The sequence below is a fragment of the Hyperolius riggenbachi genome, chromosome 5 (assembly GCF_040937935.1).
Source record: "Hyperolius riggenbachi isolate aHypRig1 chromosome 5, aHypRig1.pri, whole genome shotgun sequence".
In the NCBI taxonomy this organism is placed as follows: domain Eukaryota; kingdom Metazoa; phylum Chordata; class Amphibia; order Anura; family Hyperoliidae; genus Hyperolius; species Hyperolius riggenbachi.
Window position 1 is genome coordinate 415126077 of NC_090650.1, and position 12054 is coordinate 415138130.

Genomic DNA, 12054 nt, shown 5'->3' on the forward strand with positions numbered 1-12054 from the left:
TTCATGTTACATACTTTTAATCAACAAAATTGTAATATGCAAGTTAGAGGAGTCGGAGTCCTGGAGTCGGAGGAATCCTAAACTGAGGAGTCGGAGGATTTTTGGACCGACTCCACAGCCCTGCTTATAACTAACAAAGATAGATAAAAAACAAAAAAAACAAAAAAAAAAACACAACTCCCTCCTGGGCACCAGCAGCTCCTCCCATCTCATCACAGCTCTCTGTGATGCTGCAAGTAAACAGAACAGGAAAGCAGAGCCAGAAGGGGGCACACTTGGGCTTGAAAAGACATCAGAGAAGACAGACCCAGCTATAATGATTCCTGAGCAAAGCCAGACTGAATGCTCAGTCGGGGGATTTTATCAAGGCTAATAAGGGCTCTGCCTCTGACACAGGAGACCTGGGTTTGAATCTTGGCTCTTCCGGTTCAAAAAGCCAGCACCTATTTCAATAAGGATCCTTGGGCAGGACTCCCTTAGGGCTGGTGCACATGTGTGCCCCTGCTAAAACACCGCTATCCCGCGGCTGAACGGGGGTCCCTTACCTCCCAAATCCCCTCCGTTCTTTGCGGGGGATCTCTTCCTGGTGAGGCAGGGCTAATGGTCGCAGCCCTGCCTTGCACGCGTCTGTCAGTGCGTATCTCCGCCTCTCGCCCACCCCTCTCAGTCTTCCTTCACTGAGATGGGCGGGGGAGAGGCGGCAATCAGCGCTGATAGACGCGCTGAGAGGCAGGGCTGCGGCCGTTAGCCCTGCCTCCAGCAGCAGCAAAATCTACGACCAAGTTGGTCGTAGATTTTGCAAGGGGGGATTTGGGGGGGGTAAGGGACCCCCGTTCAGCCGCGGGATAGCGGAGTTTTAGCCGGGGCACACATGCCCCTGCTGAATATAAGCTCTGAAGCTAGTTTTATTCTTGCTTCAGTCTCTTTAAAAACGCTTGCAGGGTGAAAACCGCTTGGCTAACGAATGTGAATGGTGCACACCACAACGGTTCGTTTTTCTCCCCAAACGCAAACTTGGGTCCTGTATCATTTTTGCAGTTTTCTGAGGCGTTTCTGCCTCAAAGTATAGGAAAGTGGAAAATCACTCTGAAAAGCGCTAGATCAGAGATTTTCCAAGCGGTTTTTGTTACATTAAAGCTGTAACTGAACTGCTTCTGTAAAAATAAAAAAACAAAAAATAAAAAATCTGCTACACAAAAACACTCCAAAAAACGCTAGGCATGTTTAGAAAATCACTCTAAACATGCCTAGATTCGCTCTGAAAAAACGCTTCAAAAAACAGCTAGCGGCTTTTGGGGTGCACTGGCCTTTGCACTGCTACTGCCTATAGAGCGTGCCCTAGTGGCTGCAGCTCTGGCACTTTGAGTCTGCAAGGAGAAAAGCGTGATATAAATGTTCTGTGACTAACAGATGTATTAAACTAACACTAAATTGCTCTCTGATGAATGATATGAATAAATATGGATTCTGTTCCCCTGAAGAGATACATACATCTCTTGTTTACATGCAATTTACCTGCCTAGGAGTTTGTATACTATGTACACGGTCTCTAATGTGTGTCCATTTGTGTATAAAAAAGAAAAAAAAAAATGTATTCAAAAGACTTTTAAACAAGGCCTAATCACTGGTCTGTGCTATCCTCCCTGCGACCATTCAAACTTCATGCAGTGTTCTGGCTGGGATCTGAACTTGAGACCCTGGCCCTACAAGGGAAGTGTTATCACCAACCAAGGTTGTCATACACTAGTAGATAGCCACCAGATTTGACCAATAAATCCCTCTTCGATAGAAATCTGATCAGAGAGGAATCAATACTGCCACACAGAGCAATCAGATTTTACCTTGAAATTTAAAATCTATGGAACCACTATCGTGTTGCAAAGACAACCCCCCACCTAGTGCTCCTCCCTGTAGAGCGTTGGCAGCAGTTTGCACTCACTTGTCTGCTGGGGCGCTCCTCCTGTGTCCTGGCTCCATCCCTACTGCCCGCTGCTTCCCCATGTACTACTACATCCCTACTGCCCGCTGCTTCATGCGGGACAGGCGCTCTAGTGGAGATGGAGACAGGGCACAGGAGAGACTGTGCCAGCAGACAAGCGAGTGTGCTCCACTGCCAACACTCCACAGGGGTCCCGTATAGGCATACATACGAAATCTCCGCCAGGAGACTTGGGTGCAGGATACATCCGGTATGGCTTATCCTGCTGCTGCACAAGTCCCGGCGGCGTTAAATACTATTCCCCCTCCAGGTCCACGTGGGTAGCGGGGAATGATGTAATTCGGCTTCCAGCTATTGCTAGCCGGCAAATTACAGTGTTACAGTGAAGTTACTCACTGTGAGCCGCTATACTCGTAATTCCTATTACGGCCTATGGTGGCACTGGCTGCGCCCAAATCTCCTGCGCTTATTACAGCGCTCACCTGTGGAGCACTATTTAGCACCCCCTCCACGAGTTACATCTTTCCATCAGGAGCAATCAATTAAGTCAATGGATTTCTCTAACGGAATCACGGACCAATAAAACCGACTGTTGTAATTTTACCCTCCATCATGAATTAGTTGGGGCGCTTCACCTGAATCAGGCGCTGTAATCACTGCTGTAGGCTGCCAACATTACTACCACCGCATACAAATCAATGTTTCTTTAGTCCATGACATGAAAAGATCTCCTGATGGAGATATGACTGATGAAGGGAGCTACAGCACACAAAAGGCAGCCATACATCTAGCGTCTACACATCTATTCTGATTCAATCGACAAAGATCGACTTTATTAAGCAATCAACTTCAGTATGGTTGAACGAAAGTCAACTGACAAGTGACCCACACACTACAAACAATATCCTATGCGATTCCCCTTCACATTCGATCTGACTGATGTGTCTCCATCCTCTGAATGCAAAAATCGATTCAGAGTCAATCAAATGACACGAGAACAGCAGGTGATTCCTGTGCGATCAACCGATATTTTCTACCCGGCTTGATTGACTAAGATTCGAAAGGATTCCAGCCCCTCTCATCGATTGGGAATTCTGGAGCACACCATTCTGTAAAATGATGGAATCGAATGGTCGATCGTACAACCATATCGCAAGATGCATGGCTTCCTAATCAGTTACCTCCAGAGCTACAAATCCTTTTATCAGCACAGAGTGGAGCCGTCTCCACACTCTACAGAACATTAGAAGGATGAGAGTCAGAGGACAGTGCACTGAAATAAGTTACAGTACCTGGAACATCTTTTCTCCTCAGTATGATTCATGGCCAGCGTTTCATTCGTCTTATCCAAGCTTGAATCGGAGTAGTTCAGTCCATTCTCTGTATTTTGCTTCTTTAATGAGCGTAGACTATGACTGTCATTGGCTTTATTAGAAAACAATCCCTATTTGGGAAAAAAAAAATGAAACAGATTAATGAGAGGAAATAAAAAAAAAAAAAAAAAAAACCACACACACACACACACACACACACTTATTTCTGAACCTGTAACCCAACGCATGCCATTGTTTAACACGCAGCAACGGTACACGGTGGTCAAAAACAGCAACACATCGCAATCACTGCCTCTTCCCCACCCAAACCGAGCGCTATGAACGCCCTTGCTGGCACATGGGAGTAAACTTCTGAAATAATGAATTGTATGTGTAGTGCAGCTAAGAAATCAAACATTAGTAGCAAAGGAAAAAAAAAAAGTTTGCTTGTTTGGTTTCCAGTGCAAGGAGAGTTAACCTTGCCGGTTATCCCGAGCTCAGCTCGTGGTAACCTGCGCAGGAGGATTTCTCAGGCCCCGCTGGGCCGATTTGCATATTTTTTTTTTCCTACACGCAGCTAGCACTTTGCTAGCTGCGTGTAGTACGCGATCGCCGACGCTACCCGCCGGCTCCCCCCCCCCCTCCTCAGACCCCTGCGCAGCCTGGCCAATCAGTGCCAGGCAGCGCTGAGGGGTGGATTGGGATTCCCTATGACGTCATCCCGCCCCGTCTCCATGGCGACCGGGGAAGCCCTGCAGGAAATCCCGTTCTGAATGGGATTTCCTGCTTACTCTGATCGCCGAAGGTGATCGGAGTGGGTGGGGGGATGCCGCCGCTCAGCGGCTATCATGTAGCGAGCCCTGGGTTCGCTACATGGTTTGAAAGAAAAAAAAAAAAAAAGTGCTGCGCTGCCTCTTTCTTTGGGGGGTACATTTTGCTAAGAGCCACTTTACTGTAAATGCATTTTAACAGGAAGAATAAGAAAAAAATGGAAAAATTCATTATTTCTCAGTTTTCAGCCATTACAGTTTTAAAATAATACATGCCTCCATAATTAAAACTCACGTATTGTATTTGCCCATATGTCCCGGTTATTACACCGTTAAAATTATGTCCCTATCACAATGTATGGCGACAATATTTTATTTGGAAATAAAGGTGCATTTTTTCCATTTTGCATCTATCACTATTAACAAGTTTAAAATAAAAAAAAACATATAGAAATATTTCATCTTTACATTGATATTTAAAAAGTTTAGACCCTTAGGTAAATATTTACATGTTTTTTTTTTTTTTTTAATTGTAATTTTTTTTAATTATTTTTTTTATAGTAAACATTTTACTTGGGTAGTTTTGGGAGGGTGGGGGGTAAACAATAGATTTATAATGTAAATGTGTGTTAATTTCTATTTTTTTTTTACATTCAGTTGTAGTATTACTTTTTGGCCACAAGATGGCGGCCATGAGTTTGTTTACATGGCGTCACTAAGCGTAACACACGCTTAGAGCGAAGCATGGGGGAGGTGACAGCCAGAAAAAGCGAAGCCTCCGAGAGAAGCTGTCGCTTTTTCTGTGGGTGAGAGGAATCAGTGATGGGGCACCATAGCCCGATACATTGATTCTGTGGCTACCGAATCCGCAGCCGGGAGTGCGCGTGCACGCACGCGATCGGCCGCGGGAGCGCGCATGGTTCCTGGACGTAGTTTCTACGTCCAGGAACCAAAATAGGTTAAGGAACACTGGTCCTTTAGTAGTCGTGCCAAAGAATTGCATGCTGGGGGTTCTTTTTATCTATAATCTATTCCTCCTCTTCCCTTTATTCCCCTGCCAGCTTCTTATCTGAAACCTAATCCCCTACTCACTTGTGTTTACAAGCAAGGCTGAGGTGACTCAGTGATTGGAGGAGACAGGAAAAAAAGTAAAGGGCAGAAATGACATCACGAGTTAGACTTAACTGTGGGCAAAAGACATGGCCCCCACCAGGAACAGAATTCTCGTCATTTACTATATAACATTCACTGAAATCAAAACGTGGACAGTATAATACATGTGTTATGTAAGTAGATCAAGTATTTATCTACTTATATAAGTGTTTTTTTTTCCCTGGCATAGTATGGCTGATCCTACCTCTTTAAAGAAAAGAGGCCTGCATTAAATGCTTGCATCGGGTCAGGTACCCGCGGGTTACCGGAAATGTGAGTCGGGAAGTGAAATTAAACTTATCGAGAAAATGATTTGTAAGTGTAGTACAGCTAAGAAATAGAACAGACTCATATCTCTGCTACTAATATTGTTTCCAGTCCAGGATGAGTTAAACTTCAGTTATCTATGCAAAAGAGCTTCTCTGAGCTATCCCAGCCAACTTGGGTGACTGTTTTCTGGAGCACTCATACATCAAAAAAACAGACAGAGAGATTAAGATAAGTAAGATGCAGTAAGATTTTTACTGCAGGGGTGTTGAACGGGTCATTAGGGCTCTTTCACATTAGGGCATACTTTCTGCGTTTCAACGCAACGGGTAAAGTTTGCGTTACCCAAGGTGAAATGAAAGTCCATAGACTTTCATTTTAGCTTTCACATATAACGCAGCCTTTTTGTGCGTTGCGTTACACTGCACCCAGGCGCAGTTTTTCGGCCGACGCTAGCTTTATGCGTTACAATGTTAGTCAAAGTAAAACGCACACGTTTTTAATCCGTTAACGCAGGCAATCAGTCCCAGAATGCAACAGAGGAACAATGTAGAAAGTTGAAAACTAAAAAGAAAAAAAAAATTACCTGCGTTTTTCTATGTGCTGTAACGCATTGAAAACGCATTAAAAACGCACACTCACTGCAGTGCCACGCATATCAAAATGCATTAAAATGCATACAAAACGTATGCTTTGAGCGTTCTCTAACGCAAGCTCTGATGTGAAAGAGCCCTTAGCTCTGCTTGTTTTATAGTTTAAAATACCAGGGCTGTGGAGTCGGAGTAATTTTGGGCACCCGGAGTCGGAGTTGTTGACTTCATAAACTGAGGAGTCGGAGTCGGGAGTCAGATGATTTTTGTACAAAATCCACAGCCCTGTTAAATATTAGACTAAGGAGTCGAGGAGTCAAGAGTCGGAGCCATTTTGGGTACCCGGAGTTTCATAAACTGAGGAGTCGGATGATTTTTGTCCCGACTCCACAGCCCAGTAGAGTGTTGCTTGTAATTGTAAATATGACAGAATTATGCAATGTTATAAAAAAAAAAAAAAAAAAAAAAAAAAAGTGGTTAAGATGCACCTCAATTCCCCACTGTAAACTTAGCCTTAAAGAGACACTGAAGCGAGAATAAATCTCGCTTCAGTGCTTATATTCAGCAGGGGCATGTGTGCCCCTGCTAAAACGCCGCTATCCCGCGGCTAAACGGGGGTCCCTTACCCCCCAAATCCCCCCCCTGCAAAAACTACGACCAACTGGGTTGTAGATTTTGCTGCTGTTGAGGCAGGGCTAACGGCTGCAGCCCTGCCTCACAGCGCCGTCTATCAGCGGCGCATCGCCGCCACTCCCCTGCCCCTCAGCGAAGGAAGACAGAGGGGCGGGGGAGAGGCGGAGATACGCGCTGACGCGCGTGAGGCAGGGCTGTGGCCATTAGCCATGCCTCAATGCGGAAGTGATCCCCCGCTTATTAATAACATTGACTAAATCATTATGTATAAATGATTTAGTCAATGTTTGCCCATTGTAAAATCTTTCCTCTCCCTGATTTACATTCTGACATTTATCAAATGGTGACATTTTTACTGCTGGCAGGTGATGTTGCTGGAAGTACCTGCTGCTTGCTTTTTTTGGCAGTTGGAAACCGCTGCAAACAGCCATTTCCCACAATGCAACAAGGTTCACAGACAGGAAACTGCCAGGACCATGGTCCTCACAGTTTCCTGTGGGAGGGGTTTCACCACAATATCAGCTACAGAGCCCCCTGATGATCAGTTTGTGGAAATTTGATCAGATTTATCGAACAAATGAAAAAAGCAAAACAAGTTTTGCTTTTTCAGGACAACCCATCGTTTTGCCATAAAATTAAATCATTTTATGATATGGTGCGTGGCTACCTTAACTCTTTGCTTCCCGTTTTCTGTTATTCACACATTTTTCTGTGTGACTGGTCATAACGTTCGCCGTTCAGAAACTCCCCTTGATTAGTGTCTTTGTCGATCAAACATTGACCAGGATTCTCTGAGATTAATCAAGCCAGAGAGTGGAGACACCGCAGCTGGGGTGACGTGAGAGAGCAGTACTAAACTAGCGGTGGAGAGAGGACTGTTAGATCAGATCTTTGCTGCAATCTTATCTAATATCCAGTGGGGCACTGTTATTGTGGCAGGTTGTTAAAGGTAGGGCTGTGGAATCTGTCAAAAAATTCTCTGAGGCCTTGTTCACATAAAACCGAAATCGCAAATGCTTTGCGATTTTTTCGCAATTTTTTCAGTGCCTCCCAGCGCTCCACTGCTTTTCTAAGCGCTTTCTCAGAGTGATTTTTTAATTCACTCCCGGTCGCAAGTCAGGAAGTGAACTCTTTGACCCGGAAAAGAATACATACAATGTATTTATTATTAAAAACTTGAACACAATTGCTGCACAAAGCGATTTTGTGAGCTTTCTGCGTTTTTCCTATACCTTCCATTGAGGCAAAAAACACCTCAAAAATGGTACAGGCACTGCTTTGCTGAGCGGATCGCAAACGAACTGCTCAGATGTGAACTCTCTCATAGGGAATCATTGCACGAGCGTTTTTAGGATGATTTTGAAAATCACCTGCGCTTGGAAAAAAAAAAAAAAAAAAAAAAAAAAAAAGTTGAAACCGCCCTTAGTGTGCACAAGCCCTGACTCCTCAGTTTATGAAACCTCTGATTTGGTACCCAAAATTTGCTCAGACTCCACAGCCCTTGTTTAAAGGATACACGAAGTGACATGTGACATGAGATAGACATCCAGTGTTCTCCCCAGGCTCTTTTAGCCGGGTGCTCCACCCGGCTAGTTTTGATGCCCACCCGGCTGTCACCGGCTCACCTCCTATGTGGTAACTGGTAAGCAGAGTCTGTCACAGAAGCACTGGCCCTGCATTCTCATCTCGCCTCACCCGGCTACTTTTTCATGCCACCCGGCTGGAAAAAATTTCTGGGGAGAACACTGGACAAGTGTATGTACAGTGCCAAGCACACAAATAACTATGCTGTGTTCCTTTTTTTCTTTCTCTGCCTGAAAGAGTTAAATATCAGGTATGTAAGTGGCTGACTCAGTCCTGACTGACAGAAAGTGACTAGTGTGACTAGGGCTGCACGATTTTATTCGATTTTCCCCCGATTTTTTGCAAATCCTGCTTTTTGACTTCGTCTGAGTCAAGTGCTAGTACCAGTCTGGTACTATCTGCGCTTGACTCAGACGTGCCCTCCTTGCAGCACAAGCTGAAAATCTCAGTCGAGCTTAATGTTGTTAGTTAAGCCGCTAGTGTTGAGGATCACTGCTTCTGGCCCCGCTGTGCGCGGATTGGCCAGAAGCAGTGAATATGTATAAGTGTTAATGAGCGGGGGGCGGATCCATTAGAGAGAGCGGCGGGCACATACAGCATTACTAATCACTGGCTAGCGATGGAATGATGGCAGCGGTAGGCGGAGCTGTACAGAGCATACAGCTCCGCCTACCGCTGCCGTCATTCCATCGCTAGCCAGTGATTAGTAATGCTGTATGTGCCCGCCGCTCGCTCGAGTGGATCCGCCCCCCCCCCCCCGCCCATTAACACTTATGCATATTCACTGCTTCTGGCCAATCCGCGCACAGCGGGGCCAGAAGCAAGTTAGACAGCGGACCGAAAAACCGAAGGCACTGACGATCAGCAGATAGTCTTGCCTCGAACCGCGGTTTCGGTTTTGAACCGAAAAACCGTGCAGCCCTAAGTGTGACCTTCACTGATAAGAAATTCCCCTTTTATCTTTCTTGCTCTCAGAAGCCATTTTCTGCTAGGAAAGTGTTTTATAGTTGGAATTTCATATCAGTGAGGGTCACATTGTAGCCACTTCCTGTCAGAGTCAGGACTGAGTCAGCCACTTACATACCTGATATTTAACACTTTCAGACAGAGAACATGAACACAGCAGTTATTTGTGTACTAGGCACTGTACATACACATGTCTATCTCATGTCACTTCAGGTATCCTTTAAAGACATCTGAATAAAGTGCTTTTTTACTGCATAACAGTACAGTGAAGCATACTTTTTCATTGACTATGCAACGGGTGGATACTGTGCACTGTCACTTTCCGTTCTCACTGTTCTAGTAAAAAGAAACTATCCTCACTAAACCTAGCCAAAGCAAAATAGTTGCAAACACCATTCCTCTGCATAGTCCATACATCTGCATATACAAATAGTCTGAAAAGTGTAAAATGCAAGACTCATGCTTACAGGATCCAAAAGTACACTACAACATTACAATATCTTGCAAAGCCTGTAAAGACAAACAAAACTTGTTGACCCTGCATTCTCCTCTCAAGGATGAGAACAGACATGAATAACAGTAGGTAGAAAAGAAATAATGGAAAGTGTATTGTAGACAAAGATAGCAGGCTGCATTTCCAGATCTCACATTCAACAAAGTCTTGCAAACCCCATCACAATAACAAAAGTCTAGTACTACTGAATGGAAATTCATTGCTAAATGCCAGCCTTAGAGACAGACCTACTTATTCAGATGAGTGCTAAAGTCAAGGTGTTGCTCCAGTCACATGCAAACCACACCAGAGACTTGCATAGATTCAAAAGCTAACAAGCTAAGCACAATAGAAGACTATGATCTGTGTATGCCCCTTGGGACACAGAGGCAGGGATCATGGCACACTGCTGTTCTCCAGTGGTGCTTCTCATATCTACCTGTTGAAGCACAATAGACATAACAGGAGAAAATGCCCAGGGACAGTAGCGGTGAATACACACCTTTGATGGATGTCATCGATCGGGACCCAATCCCCTTGGGCAACAACCCTAGGCCAGGCGGCACAGACGCGTGTCAGCTGTGTAGACGATTACACGTACTGTTGCTATACGGAGGGACAATGCAGCGCCACACATGCAGCAGAGCGCGGTATGCACAATGGGATTGGCTGTCGCTGGGGCGGATCGCTTGCAGGTTGGGGGTCGCGAGCCAGTATACACACACACCTGATTATTGGCTGAGGTGGTTGGGTCAGCCGACTTTAGTCAGGCGTGTGTACAAGCCTCATGCTGGGAATACACAAGTTTTTTTGGCAGATTTATGTTCCAATCAATTTTTCAAACGATTTCCATTCACTTCTATGAGAAAATCAATCAGAAAAACGATCTACATCAGATCCGGCCTGTCTGAAATTATCTACTGAGCCATGTATCTGCCGGAAACGATCCCAGCATTAGGACAAAAACAACGAACAGACGATGATTAGTCACAGGTAAGGGGGAATTAGACAGGCTAAACTCTAAATACACACAGAGTACATTGCTCTGTGTTTTCCTTCAGCCCTGTGCAGTCGGAGTCGAGGTTTCATAAACTGAGGAGTCGGAAGATTTTTGTACTGACTCCACAGCCCTGGTCCTGTGCAAGAGTTCAGATTCACTTTAAATGCACCAAGAAAAAAACTTGCAAACAATATAACAGCACATGAGGAAGGATGGCCACATGCATGAAGATTTCGTTTTAAATTTTATCTACAGTATCAGATCAAATAACTTACTAAAGTTTGCCATACAAGGTTTGATTATTACCAGATAAGCCAAGCAAAATCAATACTACCAGACTGGAATTCAATAAGTTCCTACACCGCACAGCAAAGTCAATTTCAATAGACTGCAACAAGTACCCAGGGCCATGTCATTAGGCAGAGGACCTATCTGCCCCCCGAAGATCCACCTTGGGTTCTCTTTAAGCATTTCAGTGGGTGAAGCAGTGCAATGCTATGCTAGGGGTTCATCAATATCTAAAACCCCCCCTCCAGATTTCATATAAAAACGCATATTTAAAAAAAAAAATTATATATCTATATCTATCTAGATCTCGTGAATGTTAAAATTTGGTTTGGTGACTACAAATTAAAGGGTACCTGAGACGGATGAAAAGAAAAGTTTTATACATACCTTGGGCTTCCTCCAGCCCCCTTCAGGCCAATCAGTCTCTCACTGTCCTCCTCCACCACCTGGCTCCTCTGCTATGAGTCCCGGTAATTTAGCCAGTCAGCGCAGTCCGGCCACCTGACGCTCCTACACCCAGGAGCGTGCTGCACAGGTGTAGAACGCTCCCAGTGGCGGAGTGTGTGCATGCACACTACGCCAGACTGGCTCAAGTACCTGGACTCATAGCAGAAGATCCAGGTGGTGGAGGAGGACAGCGAGGGACTGATTAGCCTGAAGGGGGCTGGAGGAAGCCCAAGGTATGTATAAAACTTTAATTTCATCTGTCTCAGGTTTACTTTGTTACACAGTAGTACTATACACATGCACTCCCCACAGAGGGTAATGCATGCGTTATGCAGTAACACACTGTATGCACTGTGTTGTTGAGTTCCTGTGATTGGAGAACTGCTCCCTATGGACTTTCTCATTGGGTCACCCATGTCATACAAGCACCATAAACTTTCTTTAAACCCAACATCAGAGTGAGGCCAAGGCTCATATTCCTCCTCTCCCCACATTGTGAAGAGGGTCTCATCATACTAGAGCACGGTCAAGGTTCATCTTCCCCTCTACCCACAGCATCAGGAGGGTCACATCGTAACAGAGTGAGGTCAAGGGTCACCTCCTCAACATTCA

At 45.0% G+C, this 12054-nt stretch overlaps 1 protein-coding gene across 1 annotated transcript in view; it reads right to left on the minus strand.

Annotated features, from left to right (window-relative positions):
- The window catches only part of ATAD2 (ATPase family AAA domain containing 2), a 92032-nt gene that overhangs the window by 74912 nt on the left and 5066 nt on the right, over positions 1-12054 (minus strand). Inside the window, exon 2 of the mRNA XM_068237990.1 lies at positions 3232-3383. Coding sequence (XP_068094091.1) covers positions 3232-3383 — 152 coding nt within the window. The remainder of the gene's footprint in view (positions 1-3231; positions 3384-12054) is intronic.